The following is an 18,765-nucleotide window of genomic DNA, read 5'->3' on the forward strand; positions in this document are numbered from 1 at the left end:
TACATTTTTCAGGTATTCATTTTTTACTTTTGTACTTAAGTACATTCAAAGAGGTCTTGAGTACATCGTGCATTCTGTGTTGCGTTTCTTTGTACTTTGTTGCGGGTCTTACCCCCTAACGGTGCCACTCGCTTGGTAGTTGACCTGGATGAACTTGCCGAAGCGGCTGGAGTTGTTGTTGTGGGCCGTCTTGGCGTTCCCGAAGGCCTGCGAGAAGAGCGGGAGAGCGCCACCGTCAGGTCGTTTTCAGTCGGGACACGGAGTGAACAGTGATAAAATACATCGCGGCATTTTTGCTCTGGCATCTGCATTTGCTAATGGGAAATGGCAAGTAGATGGGACTTAAAACAGTTCCCTGAGGAACACCATTTAAAATTGTGACAGACTGTGTGTTACTTGTTGCCGTTTTTTGTAATGACTACCATTGCTTTAAGGAAGGAAATATTGTTGTAAATATTGAATGCAGTTATGACTTCACTACTGCATTTGGTTTAGATTACAGTTTCATAACGGTTTATTTAGCTAATGTTGCCAATGTAGGAAAGCGAAGACAGCCTTAATTGACTTTTCTTTTTTTTTTTTTTTACATCTTCTAGCCCCAAAACACGATTTTAAAAAATTCCAAGCTAGTTAAAGGTTTTACAATGTTAAGGTTTGCCCCCTCGAACAGATTTGTTTTCATTATTTAAAAATAATAATAATAATAAATAAAATAAACAAACACTCAAGGAAAGACATTGTTGAAGATAAAACCGCAAAAAGTGTGTTACTGTATGTGCTAAGAATGCGTGTGTTTGTGTGTGCTGCTTTCTATGAACAGCACGGTGAGATTAATGAGCGGGCCCAAAAAGTCGGGCTGATTTAGTTGGGAACGCTGCTTTGTGGTTAGCTCCTGCTGTGACCACGGCAAAGCAAAAACACACACGGGGATTATGTTGTGTGGGCGCGCGCGTCATGTAAGGTGAGAGTGTTATGTTCTGGACTTGGATCCCAAAAATGCAGACACAAATAAGATTTTAACTCTTGGAGGCGTAGAACAAACTGGACTAGACGAGAAACAACAAGAATGTATCGAGAATCACGACACGGTAACTTGGGCTGTGGAGGTGCACAGAGGAAAAGAAGTAATAATCCGACAAAAAAAAAAAAAAAAAAAAACACCCCCTCTCAGACAGGCTTATATAGACAGCGAATCGATCCGATTGGTTGTGGCTAGACATGTGGTTAACAGGACTGACATGGAATTATCTGATTGGCTGTTGACCAGAAAAAGAGATTAAAGATTCCTGACATCACATAGCTTCTGACATCACATGGCGTTTTACCAGTTGAAACCAGATGCTGGTTACATCAGCTCAAAACAGACACGACCTCACGGTCATGACCCACACATGACCCTTGCATGACCCTAGTCATGACAGTAAGCATAACCCTTGCATGGCCCTAGTCATGACAGTAAGCATAACCCTTGCATGGCCCTAGTCATGACAGTAAGCATAACCCTTTCATGACCCTAGTCATGACAGTAAACATAACCCTTACATTACCCTAATCACGACAGTCATTATAACCCTTGCATGACCCTAGTCAGTAAAAATAACCCTTACATGACCCTAGTCACGAGGAGTAAGCATGACCCTTGCATGACCCTAGTCATGACAGTACACATAACCCTTACATTACCCTAATCATGACAGTCATCATAACCCTTGCATGACCCTAGTCAGTAAAAATAACCCTTACATGACCCTAGTCACGAGGAGTAAGCATAACGCTTGCATGACCCTAGTCATGACAGAAAGTCCAAAAAAACAGCACGCAACATTGCGAAGGAACCCATGTATCTGACTCTGCCGGGAACGTTCACCTTACAAAACAAACTCATTTTTAATACTGCGTTTACAACTGGACATTGGGATTTATTCATAAACAGATTTGTGCTAATATGTGCGTTTGACGCACAGATATGTGATTTATCAATAATGTTTGTACTTGAATTTAGCATACTTGTTGACTGATTTTTCTTTTTTTTTACGTTAAAATGATGTCAAAGCAAAGGTTCACTGAGTATCTTGAAAATACAAGTAAAATACCTGTAAGCAGCGACACTATTTGCATAGCCTGCTGTACCATATGGTAGCGAGACTAGCTCATTTGTGCTAGCGCCGTTCAAATAACAGATTTACATTTAGCTAAATAACGTTATGCTAATGTATGCTTCTCACCCCTCTGGGTTTTTCCACGCCGTCATATTACATTAGCCACTTGTTTCTTCCTCTCCTGCTAATACTCTTTTTTTTTTTTTTTTTTTTCTTTTTTTTTTCCCTTAGCCTAAAGAGGAAACAAGCCGTGTCTTTCCAAGACAGGATTTAGCTTGTTCGGTGGCGAGCGCGGGGCCAGTTAGGCCTAATTATCATGTCAGGGTCTTCCTGTTAGCAGGGGGTGAAATCATATGAAATAGCAAAAACCTTTTTTTTTTTTTTGTTTTTTTTTTTTTTACATACTTCCTCCCAGTGCAGCAGCAGTATTTTCCCCATCAGCTACCGAAAACCTTTCGGTGACCTACATTCGGGAACGCAGGTGGGAAATGTGCCAATTGGGCCACAGTTAGCTTAGGTTTGGTTAGCTTTGTCTGTTGTCGTGGCGATTTAAAATGATGAAATGCCGGCAGCTTTCTGTTAGCTTCTTTTGGTCGATCTGAATGAGAAAAAAAAACACACAAAAAAACGTGTTGGAATGAGCTCATCCTTTCCTCAAATTGTTGTGCGGGTGTCAGCTTTATTAATTACAGTAGCATGTTGGGATCTTCGTCAAAGCAGCTCAAATATATAACCTTCATAACTGTCCGCCTCTGGCACAGTGGCTGTTTTTTGCAAAAACATTGGCTGACCTACTTACGGAGATGGATGTGTTAGCTTAGCATCCGATATCTGAGTGACTGCACCTGTATCGCAGCTGAACTCAGGCGCCAAAATAATGAAATTCTACTCCTTATCTACTGACTTGTACAATGTTTTGTTTTTCCCCTGATTAGCAGTTTCCTTGTTAAATTAATAAACGGTTATGGAATTTTAAGTGGCTAGCTAGGACATAAATGGGAGCTCACTAGTTAGAATAGCAGCAGCTTCCTCAAAGTAGGGGGGGGGTAAAACATCTTAAAGATTATAACCGTCACTTTTTGCCTCCAGCCCAAAAGCTGTATTTTGAGGGGAGAAAAAAAAAATTAAACATTAGGTGACCTACTTATCGAGATGGAGACCTGCTAAAGCAACAGTTAGCTATAAGCATCCATTAATTGAAATATCACGCCTGTCTCGCAGAGATCTGAGGCGTTTTAAATAATAAAAAAAATGCTGCAAGCTTGAACAATGCTTTCATCAGCTCTTTCCCGGGTAAATTAATAAACCGCTTTTTCAGTTGTGGTTAGGAGCCAAATGGGAGCTTGGCTAGTTAGCATAGCGATAGCTTCCTCAAAGCGTGAAGGTAAAAATCAGCTCAAAAACACAATTTCCCCACACAGCACTGCGTTTTTTTTTCCCAAAAGGTCCAATGGGGGAAAAAAAATAAATAATTGTACTTGACCTACATTTGGCAACACAAGTGAACGCTGTTAGCTTTAGCTTTTGTTAGCTCATCTGTTTCAAAGGCTTGCGTTAGCTTGTTGTGGTCAATGAAATGGATGAGTGATCATTTTAGGGCCCTAACAAAATAATCTGTTTTAATACAATGGCTCTCATACTACCTTTGAATCCATGTTCTTACTGGGTTGACTTTATCCCCCACTTACTTGAATGGGCGCCGCTAGCGGACGCTTGCTATGGTTGCGTTAGCATAGCTCTGCCCTATTTCGACAAAAAGTGGAAAAATAATTCCTCAACCTACACCTTATCTGGACCGACATGATATAGCTTCATCTAACCGCTATTCATGATGAACAAACAACCGCAACGACATGTCCGTGCCCAAATATGGTCAACTAGCATCAAGCTAGCTTTGTCCACCATTTCGAAACAGCCCATTGCTAATTTGAAACACTTAAAAAAAACTTCTCCGCTTATTCTTTCTGTTCCATTCTTAATGGGATGATCCGTCTAATGAAGAAAAAAAACAGACAGGACAGGAAAAAGTGGGGGAGTGAGGTTACATGACTGTGACGCTCAAGAGCGTCGAAGAACAATGTGGAAAGTTAAGATGACAAATCTTGGACGTAAGCTACAAGAAAAGGGGGAAATAAGTTCACGGAGTGTTTGGTTATCCCCTGAATCAAACCCAATAGGCACATATTCAATTATGGCAGCACTTCCTTCCCAGTTTATTAAAGACCGCTCCTTTCTTTTGAAATGTCAGCCCGCCATGGACCTCATTTACTGGCTGAACATTCGGTGCAGTCGTTAAAAACGCGAGCGCTATATAATCTTCCTTCTCTCCGACTGTTTACGAGGCGCATTCGCCAACAGTTTCGTCTCGTTTTGCCACCAATTAAAAAAACGGTGTTGTCGCTGAACATTTTATAGAATAACATCCCGGAACGACTTATTCTGAATTTGTGGACGTAAGCTTCCAACTCAGTAAAAAAAAAAAAATGTCTGTAAAATGTCGGCTCACGTGGTAATGAAAAAAAAAAAAAACTCCAACCACAACGTGGGAAAGCAAAACATCTTAAAAAAAAAAAAAAAAAAAAAAAAAAAAAAAAAAAATCACTGTGCCGTACCGCACCCTTAAAAAAAGTGTGATTCACTGTCTTTCTTTACGACTGGCAGAAGCAAACCACATGACTTTTACAACGTGGCGTGTGACACATGAGCTCATCTTTCACAAAAGTGACTGGCTATGAGCTTTCGTCTGCAAAAGCCGTCCAACCGTTTTCGACTGGGCGTGTTTTCATTCGGGTTATGGGTGACCTAATAACTCTTTTACAGCCACACGTTATCCCCCCAAAAAAATAAAAATAAAATAACAACTCCGACAAGTGCCAGCCGATTTCAAGCATTTTCGCTCATCTTTCAAGGCAAACAGAATATTGTGCGCCATGACTACATAAACATGGTGGCTACCATATGAAAGATTGGATTCCAGTCTTTTATTAGAAAAAAAAAAAAAAAACTACATTTCTACCTTATTCCATTCTTTAGTAATCGCCATTTGAAAATAGGTCATTTGAGTGACATCAGCGAAAATAAAAGAATAAAGTGAAAAGATACATTTGCTGCACAACAGTGACTTTGACACTAATATTTTGGCGATATTTCAAAAAGATCACAATATTGTAAAAAAAAAAAAAAAAAAAAAAAGAGCTCATACTTAAAAAAAAAAAAAGCACAATATTGTGCTTTTGTACATAACAGCAATGCATATAAACCACTTACAATCTCTAATAACAATATTGAAGCACTTACTTGCTAATGCAAGCACACATTGATCGCTTCACAAGCAAATTAGGTTCCCCGTCATCTGAGAATTAGCATAGATTTGAAACATAGAAGGCCAAAACATCCCTAATGAAAATTTTATTGTACTAATAAACTAGCCACTAGAGGGTGCTAGAACTGCACAAATGGAAATCGACCTGACTTTTTTTTTTTTTTTAACAGATGTGTTCCGTTTAAATATTGTGAACATGACGACGACGATATTGTGGCAGTTTTAATATCACGATATTGCCCCTATCGTGATATCCCTATTGAAAAGAGATGCAATGCTGCCATCTGCTGGCCATAGTTAGTGGCCGTTTTTGATTTCACAACCCCATTGACAAGGCAGCGCTGCACAAGACGTTACACTGCCCATTGAGAGAAAAAAAAAAAAACAAAACATAGTAAACGGCAATTAACGTTTATGGCGGCATTCAGTGGGATTTTAGCATACGTCATTAAACGTTTTTGGCGGTAAAAGAGTTAACCTGGGTTAGGGTTAGGATTATGGCCATCATTGGCTGGTACGCCGTGTGATTTCTTTATTATTGTAATTAGGGATGCACGATAATATCGGTGGCCGATAATTATCGGCAATTATCGACCAATTTGACTTCAAACAGATAAAACATAAATAAATCCGCCGATAACACACAAAATGTTACCCTCGCAGTTCCCCGTCATCTGAGAATTAGCATAGATTTGAAACATAGAAGGCCAAAACATCCCTAATGAAAATTAAATTGTACTAATAAACTAGCCACTAGAGGGTGCTAGAACTGCACAAATGGAAATCGACCTGACTTTTTTTTTTTTTAACAGATGTGTTCCGTTTAAATATTGTGAACATGACGACGACGATATTGTGGCAGTTTTAATATCACGATATTGCCCCTATCGTGATATGATATCCCTATTGAAAAGAGATGCAATGCTGCCATCTGCTGGCCATAGTTAGTGGGCGTTTTTGATTTCACAACCCCATTGACAAGGCAGCGCTGCACAAGATGTTACACTGCCCATTGAGAGAAAAAAAACAAAAAAAAAAACATAGTAAACGGCAATTAACGTTTATGGCGGCATTCAGTGGGATTTTAGCATACGTCATTAAACGTTTTTGGCGGTAAAAGAGTTAACCTGGGTTAGGGTTAGGATTATGGCCATCATTGCCTATCATTGGCTGGTACGCCGTGTGATTTTTTTATTATTGTAATTAGGGATGCACGATAATATCGGTGGCCGATAATTATCGGCAATTATCGACCAATTTGACTTCAAACAGATAAAACATAAATAAATCCGCCGATAACACACAAAATGTTACCCTCGCTGTTTTTTGTTGCATTTTTAAAACGTGGCCTATTTGTTTTGGCAAAATCAAAATCAGTTACTGGTTGTCTTTGAAGCGGAGATATCAATAAAATCCTCTCCTCACCCTCGCTTTTTATTTGGTTTTCATGCCCCTAGTTCCATGGGTGTTCCAAGTACATGTGTGGTCAAGTTTGCAATCATTCGACATATAGGAGGACTCAAAAAGTATATTCGTATTGAAGTTAGTTTTGCAAACAATTACGGCTTACTTATCGGTTATCGACATCGGCACTTTCTAAATTATTCGTTTATCGGTATCGGTATCGTGCATCCCTAATTGTAATCCCATGAATCGACTCATTCCATTTTTAGATTGAACCATCCGTAGATCTTATTATTGAAGAGAAACTCACCTAGTTAAGAGTTATAAATAACACATCAATCCAAATAACAAGCTTTCGCTTCACATGCCGTCTTCGCCTTTCGAATCTACACGTCGTCCGTTCGTGTTGCTGTCGTTCACGCATTAACGATGTTTGGTGAAAAAAAAAAATATGAATCAACATGTTTTTTTGGCTCAATCGCTCTCAGAGACACAAACACAATTTTGCTGGCTCTCTCCGTTAATGGTTGCTGTCACCGTGCTGGCCTACATCTGGATCTCATTGGCCTGACGAACGACTCAACTCAGAGGGCAAAAGTTGTTTTTTTTTTTTGTTTTTTAGGGGACTCAGACAGGAAAACCGACAGGAGGAAAAAATAAAATGCAATACAAAATGCTAACAGATTTTACTGCGTTCATGAGTTATACAGTCAACACTGTAAAAGTGATAATAAGATTTATTTTATGTTTAGCAGGCACCTACGTTACCAAATATGGTGTTCTTCACACCAACGGTAACAAGCTAGTGAATCTTGTGGACCGTACAAGTTTACTAGAAAGACGGTTTACTTGACTTGTTTAGCATGAGTCAGAAGGCAAAAGTTCCTTCTTTACAAGTCAATTTGCATTCCACACAGCAACGCAAAGCGGAGAAGAAGGTCACGCTCACACGGCACTTACGACTGAGGAAGGAACGATCCCGTCTATTCGGGGGGGCTTTTACCCTTATTAGGATTGTCATCATTTTTAAGCATGATTAATTAACATGGGCCTACCTTGAAGTCGACTCTCATACGCCATTAGGTCAGAATTTCCTTCATCTGAAAGACTCTTTATGTGCTGCTGTTTTGGGTCGCAACAGAATTCAAATGGACTGTTTTTTGTCCTTAGGGGGATAAAGGAGGTGTCTGGTTTTAATTGGGTGATACCTCTGGAGACTAATTGGGGCCAGGACGTCTAATTAACACTTAATTCACTCCCGGCTGTTTTACTGGATTTTGACTGATTTTGCAAGGCCCACAGAATATTGTGTTCTATTGCTATAAAAGCATGGAACCTACCAAAAGAAAGATTAAAGTCTCTTCTTTCATCAGGAAAAGAAAGTATGTTTCTATCTGTTTCCGTTTTGCAGCAATTAGCATTAGAAGAGAGCGAAGTTTCATCAGTTTTAAAAAATCTATTCAAAATTGTAAGTAATTGAGCTTTTTTTCTACATGGCCCTGGTTGATCTCCTTTGCTCTGCTGCCACCTGCTGGCCGTTTGTGTAATAACTACCATTTCTGCAACCGTTCTTTGCAGTTGAGAGGCTGCATCAAAGCCTTCTGTATGCTCTAGCATAAAGAAAAAACAAAAAACGTATAAATACGTATTGGGGACACTTAGAACATTAAAAAAAAACAACTATTTACACGTTATTGGGAGCAAATGAATTAAGTGTATGGTCACTAGTTGAGAAAGATAGTCGGTCTAAAATGCAACATACAGCTTTTGAGATTTGGATCAGAATGTGCGTGGGCCGCAATTAGTGGGGAAAAACCAAAAAAAATCATCTGTGCCCGACGAAAAGCAATCAACCAAAGACATATGGCGTAACTGACAAGGTGTCAATCATTTCTGGCGAGGGCGCTCATAGTCTTTGCAAAAACTTGGGCAATAAGACCAACAAGCACAAGTGCATTGAGCAGATAACAAAAGCTAAAAAAGAAAGAATCGGACAGATGTTACCCACATGTCTAACCACAGCCAATCAGATCAATTTGTTGTCTATATAAGTCGGTCTGAGAGGTGTGTGTTTTTGTCAGATTATTACCTCTGTTCCTCTGTTCACCTCCACAGCCCAAGTTAGCTTAGCGTCTCGTGATTCTCGATACATTCTCGTTGTTTCTCGTCTCGATGTTATGCGAATAAAGAGTTAAAATCTTATTTGTGTCTGCGTTTTTGGGATCCAACCCCATATAAAAAAAAATAATAAAAAAAATCTATTGTAACAAAAAAAGATTTTTAAGGCAAATGATTGCATTTTTTGGGTCAGGACAAAATGACTCCAAATTCCATGTCTATCCTACAAACAAATATCTTGTGGGCACAAAACAAACCAAAACACACTTTTACAATCCGACATAAAGACGTTGGATTTACTGCCATTTTGGCCAACAAGTCCACTTTTCCACTTTGGCCCTCTCTCGCGTCCAAAAATCCACTCGTGAGCGTCCAAAGCAAATAGCTGCAGCTTGGCCGGCGAGCCTGGCGGACGCTTCATAACTCGGTGCGCGAGAGCCCGGCCGGGTGGGGAGCCAAAATGGAAGAAGGACTTGTGGAATGACGGCCCCCGTGTCTCGGCGGATGCCGTGTTGGAAGGATGAAGGCCAATTGCTGCGCAATATGACGAGGGGATTTAAGAACGACTGAGCTCTGTCCTCTCATTTTAGATGACAGACTATGTGGAACTTTGGCACTACGTCCATTACTGTGTTTACGTCTTTGACAATTTCGAGCTTTTCGTCGTCCCCTTCTTGCCGTCTTTTTCTCTCCGCTCTGTTTTATCTCAGTCTCCGTTCCGCAGCAAGCACGCGCCAGAAATAGCAGCAGGTCTGTTTTGACTCCGCATACTTGCAATGCACAGAGAAACCAGAAGGCTGCTTGTTATGAAAATGGCCGTTCTAATGAGGAGTGTGACGACATATCGATATCGTGATAAATCGTGATACTTTGTCCTGCCGATCGATTATCGATGCGCCATACAAGTATCGCGATATTTGTAGTTCATATACAGCCACTATAACGGCTCCATTGTTCATTACTTTATTGAGCAATTACTTGGCGGGCCACTAGGGGCAGCGCCTCACAAGAGTGGCGGGGAAATGGACGCAAGTCTTCAGGCGAAGAAGACTCGTCAGCTTACTTTTACTTGTGTTTATCTGTCCAGCAACTGACTCAGTTTTGCATACGTTTTTATTAAAAAAAAAAAATGTGTGCTATATCTTCAATTTTATTTTTGGCCTTTTTTGAAGCACACAATTTCTGAGGAATATCAATATTGATTTAATTGGATTTAATATTTAAAGTAATTTTATTTATTTACTTTTGAAATGTTACACAAAAAAAATTTCACACTATAAAATGAAACAATTGACTATGTAACTGAAAGAAAGACAAATTTGTAGACAGAAAGTGGTCTCTGTTTTGTATTTGTATTTGTTTAAAAAAGAAATACACTAAAGTACCCACTGTGAAGAAGACACCAGTTTAATATAGGTGTCAGTCAATTACAATTTTTAATCGTAATTAATCGCATGACTTCAATTTATATCTACATTTTCAATAAAATGTACATTTTTTTTTTCCTAATTTAAATATGGTTTTATTTTTTAGTCATTGATACATAACAATTGATTAAGAGCTGACTAATTTTTTAACATGAAGTAACTATTATGCACATTTTTAAAACGGTAAAATACAACCTTGTCCCCAGAATTTTATGTTATTTAACTTATTACTGCGAAACTGTTAGTGTATTCCTTTGCGGAATAATTATTCATATCGTGTTTCAGTGGTGATACAAAAAGAAACTATTTTCTTTATTATCTCGGCTTTATTACCTGACCAATAAAATCGATCATCGCGGTATCGTCGTATCGTGAGATAATCGTTATCGTGAGCCTTGCATCACGTAGCGTGAGGTACCCGAAGGTTCCCCACCTCCAGTTCTAATCAGCCGATCCGATTTCAGAGCTTGCACTATTTTACTTGAGTATAATATATAACAAAAAATGGGAGTTTGGTGTAAAAACTTTGGGCGGCCATTTTCCAAGGTGACCATGACATCCCCCCCCCCGCCCCCCCCCCCCGGTTGGGTTAGCAGCACTTCAGTCGCTATTAGCGGCCTCCTTGCCATCTCGCTCGGCAAAAAAGTGGGCCAGTGGGTTGGTGAAAATGACTCCATCGTGTCTCCCTCGGCAGCCTTTTGAGGATTACGCACCCTCGCTCGCTCGCTTTTTCTCCCATCCCTGGAGGAGGTTTTTTTTTGGGGGGGGGGGGGGGGGGGGGGTTGTCATGGATGCAGAGAGGAGGATAAAGCAGAGAGCGCTTTCATCTCTTTTGCGCAGGCTTGTAGCATCAGGAGGACCACACGGGGCTCACTTTGATGCAGTTATCGGGGCGGACTAGGTGGCGCCCCCCCCCCCCCCCTTTTTTTCCCGGAATCTTTTCCAAATTTAGCCTCCTGAAGCCCATTTATTTTCTATTTCACTTTGAAGGTTTGAAGCGGCCATTTTGGGATCATGTCTGCCATTTTCAGGTGAACTTCAATTAGGAATTCCTCCAATAGATTTTTTTTTTTTTTTATTGCTCCCAAATTTGAAGCTTCGTTTGTTCTTTAAAGTAGCACTAAGGAACTTTTCAACCTCTGATGAAACCGACTTAAAACTAGTTGAATTGTATCTTTGCCATGGCCTGAGAGGGTCTGTATCATTTTTAGTGGCACTAGGCAACTTTGAGGAGGATGGTAGGAAGAACACTGCCACATAAAAAAAAAAAAAATACAAATGTGCTGAATGCTTTATGGCATTCCCCCAATTTGGATGTTGACGCACGATTACTGCTTTCATGGCAGAAGCTGCAAAACAAATGGAAAATTTTGTCGGAGGAGACGAAAAATGAAAAAAAAAAAAGGAATAACCGGAAGAAAAGGACAGTCAAGGATCAACATTGGCCCGAATTTCATGAACTTAAAAAAAAAAAAAAAAAAAAAATGATGCAATGCGCTTGTCCTCGTAGGAAATGTGGTGCTGCACGATATTGGAAAAACATGCGATATAACACGTACCTAAAGAAATGACATTTTTATTATCTAATGAAAGAATTACATTTTTTTTTCATGCGGCAAAATAATCAAACTGAATGTATACTTAATTGTAATTACCTCTCGATAACGGATGGCAGTGCACATTTTAGTTAAAGAGATACTTTACTTATTTAGCCATTTTTTGGCACTCAAACTTGTGAATGTCACATGACCAAACCTACAGCTGAGCTGTGATTGGTTACCTGAGCACCTTGTGATGTCATTTTCTGTCGACGGCAAGTTGCAAAATGTGTTTTTAAAGGTACTAATTGTACAAGAACAATAATGAAATTATCAAATTAGTTATAGACAAAATATGAACTTTTTTATTGCTATAAAAACTTTATAAATTATTTCTAAACTACATTAATAATATATAGACTTAATGCATCACTACACGTTATTTGGATAAGATTTAAGTGTCACACCCAATTGTGAGCAAACGCCTCATTTTGAACAGTTTATAGCCACTTACAAAGTGCTTACATAATCAATTATTAAACTGCTTATAAAATCTCCACATGGGTGCCACATGTTGCCTAATATAATGTGCAATAAAGATGCTGGCTCAACAACTGTTTTTTTTGTGTGTTTTTTTTATTTTATTTTGTATTTTATTTATGTATTTATTTATTTATTTATTTATATTTTATTTATGATTATTTTTTTAATTTAACATACTTTCTCCTCTTTGTAAATGTACAATGTAAATAGTAATAGTAGTCCTGGTACTCAATTTAGTAATCTTGTTATATGTATATATAAAAAATATCTATATTTTTGCTTAAGAAAAATAAATACGACATTTTTAAAAACAATTTTTTTATTGCTGTTCTGTGATACCATAACCATTAAAACATGTCTAACAACAGACTGGAATTGAAATACAATTTAAATCCTGCGGGGGCGTCGGGGTTTGTAATCATCGTTCCGATAACCTCAGTATGAACAAAATATAAATGAGACATTTCAAATGGAAATAGCCATTATTTAAAATTAAGAGTCAAAAAATGAGAAAGGCTTAGTAAGGAGATTAAATTATTAAATGATTAACTTCATGGGCCACCACAACAGAATGGGGGGTTTGGCTTTTCTTTTTTTTTGCAACAGCACATATGAAGATTAAGCAGCTTTGAATTTGAAATGAAAGCCAAAACAGTTAAAAAAAAAAAACAGCCTATCTATTCCAGCAGGAGGATTTAGCACGATTAACATGAGGCCGGCGTGCGCACAAAAGACCTGAGGCAAGAGAAACAAAAACACACACACACCTCCACTCATTGTAATTCATAAATAATAATAATAATAATAAAAACAACCTCAAACCAGAAGGACACTTGGTAGTGCAAGACTGCTGTCCGATCAAACCCTTCTTTAAAACTTTATGACTGCCTGGACTAGAAATGAGCGAGTTCTGATACCAAGTATCGGCATCGGGCCGATACGAGCCTTATTTCAAGGTATCGGCTACTCACAACCAAAGCCGATATCGGAATCAGTTGAAAGAAGTTGTACATCCATATACGGTGTTTTGATTGGATTTTATTTTTGTCCAATGTATTGTTTCATTGTATTTATTTTTTTTTATTGATTTTATTGTGCGTTCTATACAAAGTATGTATTTTAGGAATAAAAAGCAGAATAGTAGTAAAAATTATGGAAGCGTATTGCATTCACTTGACTAATTTTTTGGGGAGCTTTGTTTTTTTTGTTTTTTTGTTAAGTATTTTTTTTGTTGTTGTTGTTTTACTGAACATCTTTTTCTGTCATTAAAAAAATATTCAGAAAACAGGGAAAAAATATTCATAAAAAAAAGGAGGAAAAAATGCTCAGAAAAACAGGGGGGGGGGGAAATTATTCCAAAAAACAGAGCACCATCTTCTGTTTTTTGGAGTAATTATTATTATTTTTTTTTTTTTTTAAACTGGATAGCCGATAGCCCATACACGCCAGTTCGAACCGTTGAAGTCCCAGGGCGGCCATCTTGTTACTCCCACCTTGCGACAGTCGTCTGCTCGCGAGGTGGTGGTAACAAGATGGCCACCCAGTGACTTCACCGGCTTGAACTGGCGTGTATGGGCTATCGGCTATCCAGTCATATATACAGATCGGTGGTCTGCAACAGGTGGAACTAGGAGTTCAGAGGTTAAAAAATAATAATAATAATAATAATAATAATAATAATAATAATACAAATAAATTACTCCGCATAAGAGAAGTTGGTGCTCTGTTGGAATATTTTTTTTTCTTTCTGTTTTTTGGAATATTTTTTTTTCTGCATTTTTGAATAATTTTTTTCTCCTGTTTTTCTGAATAATTTGTCCCCTGTTTTTTAAAAATATTTTTCTTTTATGACAGAAAAATATATTCAGTAAAACAGAAAAAAAACAGAAAAGAAAAAACTTTAAAAAAAAGCACACAAAAAAAAGTCCCCCCCCCAAAAAAAATTTGTCAGAAAAACAGGAGAGTTTTTTCTTTTTTCTTTTCTTCAAGTGAATGCAATACGCTTCCGTAAAAAATAGAAAATCACCATTAATTCATGCAATTTTTAGGAAAAATGCTGTATTGGGATTTATAGGTCTTGCTTTAAAATGACCCGTCAATGCTTTAATACAGATTTCATGTATGAAAAATACTTGGTACTTTTTAATCGGTATCAGGGACATTTGTACTGGTATCAGTCTGAAAAAACAACAAAAGTGGTATAGAACATCCCCAGTCAACAGATGAAGCAACGTGCGACATCCTCGGGACCGAGTGGCCTAATTGGAGTTGGACTGGAAGACCACTCGCGTCGATTTGGTTAGCGCAAGCGGCCCACAGATGGCTTCTTTGTAGCTAATGAGTGTAATCGGATCCGCTTGCAACGGCGGCGACGCCACATTAAGACGTTCCGATTGAATCAGGCCCATTTGGAGCATCGGGATGCTTCCACTCAAGTCTGTTACGTCGCCACCACGTGTGGACTTCCTTGTTCCTTGGCTGCGCAATGGGAACATGTAGCGGGTGACATAAAACATTACAGCAATAAATCCTTTGGGGGTGCCACGGCACACAGATGAAAGCTTTTTTTTTTTTCCCCTCCGCGTCCGCTCATAAGATGTGAGCCCAATTCCACGTCTTCCAGCTGTGTTTTGCAATCAGCGTCACATTTTGGAACCGCTTTTTAACGACTAGTCTACGTTTACCCGTGCTGAAAAGGAACAACGGTGACCGTGTTAGCGGTCTTTTAACTTAAACCTGGACGTGATGAAAATGTTATGTTCATTCTTACCACAATATTTTAGTACAGCATCAAGTGACAATGAAAGATTGATCTTTTCACTCTTTCATTCCCAGCCATTTTCACAGAAGCAACCCCTTTTGCTCCTGTCTGTTTTACTGGATTTTGATTGACTTTGCAAGGTCCACAGAATGTTATGTTCGATTGGTATAAAAACATATCCATTTCCATTTTGCAGCAATTAGCATTAGAATATTGCTAAGTTTCATTATCATTCACAAAACTAGCAAAAAGGGCTTGTTGCAAATGGCCCTGGCTGATTTCTTATACTCTTCTGCCACCTGCTGGCCATTTTTTGCAATAACTACCATTGCTTTAAACAACCTCTTCATGTCAGAAGCTCTATCTTTATGCTTTAGGCAAAAACAAAACAAACAAAAAAAACGTATAAATATGTTTTTGGGAGTGAAGAACAAAGTATTGAAAAACGTACTTATACGTCTTTGGGTTTGAATGAGTTAATGTTAGTCTAGAGCACAACTTGACTCTTTTTGGCTCCCAAAAACGTATAAAAACGTTCTATTTGAAATATTGCCATGGTCCCAAAAACGTATCATGTTATTTTTATTTTTTATTTTTTTTATGCTAGAGCATAAAGAAGGCTTTGATGCAGCCTCTGACCTGAAGAGGTTGCTTAAAGCAATGGTAGTTATTACAAGGAGCAGCCAGCAGGTGGCAGTAGAGTATGAGATCAGCCAGGGCCATGTTGCAACAAGCTCCCCCCCCCCCCCCCCCCCCCCAGGTGTTTTCAACAGATTCGTGAATAATGATGAAACTGACCTATATTCTAATGACAATTACTGCAGAATGGAAACAGAGACAAATGGATTTTTTCCTTCTTATTAATTTACTGATGAAAAATGTATTTACTTGTAAAAACAAAACAAAACAACAACAACAAAACTTGTATATGTACTTCAAAATGTTTGCTTTGTTCCCTTATTCTTTACTGCACTAGCGATATTTATGTTTGTATACATCCCTTTGTATACAGCAATGACTGTTCTTAAAGCGCTTTATAAATAAAGTTGAGTTGAGCTAGTCAAAATCCAGCAAAAAAGCCGGGAGCAAGGGGCGTCAAATATGATATTCTGGTTAACATCGTGTTAGTAGAATCTGAGTTACGCAGCAAAATCCAGTCGTTTTTATCCATCTCAGGGGGGGGGCGGCCATTTTGCCACTTTGCTGTCGACTGAAGATGACGAGCTTGGCATGTGACAAGCTCCTACTTTGTAGACGATAGAAAAACAAGGACATGTAGCACCAGAGTGAACGTGTTGTCCCGTAACTAACATCGTATCTTTCAAATTTGCGACGTCTTGGATTTATCTGCGCCGTTTACGGGCCAACGACGGGAGTCCACCGAGACCGGCTGTCTGCGTCCCAAACTGCCAAACGTCCTGGGCTTTTCCTGAGAAAGAAAAGCAGGAATGCTCCCGAGGAGGACGGAATGTGAGGACGATAATCCAGCAAACAGATGTTTGGGAGATGACGGAAGAATGCGGGCTCGGCCGGAGGAAACACGGATTACCGGCGCGGAAAGCGCTAACAGCAACTCGGAAGGGGCGCGGCATCCGTGACAGCTAGCGAAACACGTTTGCCATGACAGGTCGACGCGGGGGAACGTTAAAACGGAATTAATCCGGAGCATATTGTCACAAAAACGTTACAAAAGGGCAAAAGTCGCCGTACATTCACAACGATCTGGTAAGAGCAGAAGAATTGTGCTGGAAAAGATCAGAGGGGACCCGAAAGCCACAAATAAATAAATGTGCGCATATTACCATGTTATTAAAAATATTTGATCATTATTCCTTTGAAGACACTGATCATGTCACAACCATAATTAGAAACCCATATACAGTGATACCTCGGCTTACGAACTTAATTGGTTCCCAGAAAGGGTTTGTAAGCCGAAAAGTTCTTCTTCCGAACATTTATTTCCCATAAGAAACCATTAAAATGAGAATAATCCGTTCCCAGGTCCCTATAAAACATAATTTTCTACTAAATAAGCCTTAAAACTACACAAAAATATACCTTATTTTATGTATAATAAATGTGCTATTGTATTGTAATTAAAGGAATAAATTGTACTGTATAATAAAGTCGTTTTATTTTACTTTGTGATGGTAGTTCTTAAGGATAGTAGCAATGGTAGACTTACTTCATTCGCGAGCGTTTCACCGCGTCGAGTATTTATGGAACGGTTGTTGCTCATTCGCGCTTTCGGAGGGGGCGTGTCCCTTGGTGAACAAGGAAGTGGAGCACTTTAGCGAGTCAACAAAAAGTGAGCACCGCCAACTACTTTCACCTCTTTCCTGGGACTAAACTGCCGTGGCACGATTTTCTCCTTTTTTGAGGTACGTGATGGCACTTTCGCTTTTTTTTAGTGGCGCCAACTCCATTGACTACAATGCAAACGCGCCGCCGAATCGCCGTCCCTCGCTGGTAAGCATTCGGCTTAACACTAGCCTGTGGTGGGGTCTTTTTCGCTCCCACAAACCGCGTCCGCACTAAAAGAAAGGGGGTGACGAACTGGGACGCCGTGAGCGCGCGTCAGCTTCTCGTGGTGCCGTTCGACCGCGTGGTTTGGTTCGTCCGCCGAAAAGTAGTTCGTCAGCAGAGACTAAATTCTCGCAAATTTAACGTTCGTGAGGCGAAAAGTTCGTGAGCTGAAGCGTTCGTCAGCCGAGGTATCACTGTATTATAAAATTTCCAAATGATCACTTCTACAACATTCAGAGAAAATGTTATTAAGAACAGACCCGAAGGCTACTTTTGTGGTCCATCATTTATTTTTATTTTCTTCTTAAGTTATTTTGTGCTAGCAATGCCCCTAGATACGGTTCTCCCATTGGATGGCGATAAGTATTTGCATGCAATCGCTTAGATAAGAATACAATTACATAGAAGTATTACTTTATCGCATGTCTTTGCAATATAATTGCCGTTATTGCGCTGAACATATTTTTCGATATATTGTCGCATGTAGGAGTGTGACAATATATGACGATAAATCGGGATACTTTGTCTCCCGATAGATTAATCGATACGCCTACGCAAGTATCGCGATATTTGTGGTTAATATACAGCCACTATAACAGCTCCATCGTTCATTACTTATTGAGCAATTACTTGGCGGGCCACTAGGGGCAGCGCCTCATAAGAGTGGCGGCGGAAATGGACGCCAGTCTTCAGGCGAAGAAGACTCGTCGGCTTACTTTGACTTGTGGAAGACGTTTATCTGTCCAGCAACTGACTCAGGTTTGCATATGTTTGTATGAAAAATGTGTATTATATCTTCAATTTTAACATTTTAAAACATATTTTGTGTACTCACTGAGAAGATAACACCAGTTTTAATATTGTGTTTCAGTGATGGTACAAAAAGAAACTATTTTCTCATTGGAAAAAAAAAAAAAAAAAAGTTTATGTCTTGAGTAGTTTTATCGTAGATTATCGTTGATTTATTACCTGACCTATATATCGATAATCGCGGTATCGTTGTACCGTCACATTTGCACAATTAATT

General features: G+C 39.1%; 1 protein-coding gene across 8 annotated transcripts in view; it reads right to left on the minus strand.

Moving 5' to 3' along the window:
* The window catches only part of LOC144016439 (unconventional myosin-IXAb-like), a 100,248-nt gene that overhangs the window by 59,003 nt on the left and 22,480 nt on the right, over window positions 1–18,765 (minus strand). For all 8 annotated transcript variants that reach the window (XM_077517602.1, XM_077517600.1, XM_077517603.1 and 5 more), the window contains exon 3: window positions 113–207. In XM_077517602.1, the coding sequence (XP_077373728.1) occupies window positions 113–207 (95 nt within the window). The remainder of the gene's footprint in view (window positions 1–112; window positions 208–18,765) is intronic.

Source organism: Festucalex cinctus, chromosome 3 (assembly GCF_051991245.1).
Source record: "Festucalex cinctus isolate MCC-2025b chromosome 3, RoL_Fcin_1.0, whole genome shotgun sequence".
Lineage (NCBI taxonomy): Eukaryota > Metazoa > Chordata > Actinopteri > Syngnathiformes > Syngnathidae > Festucalex > Festucalex cinctus.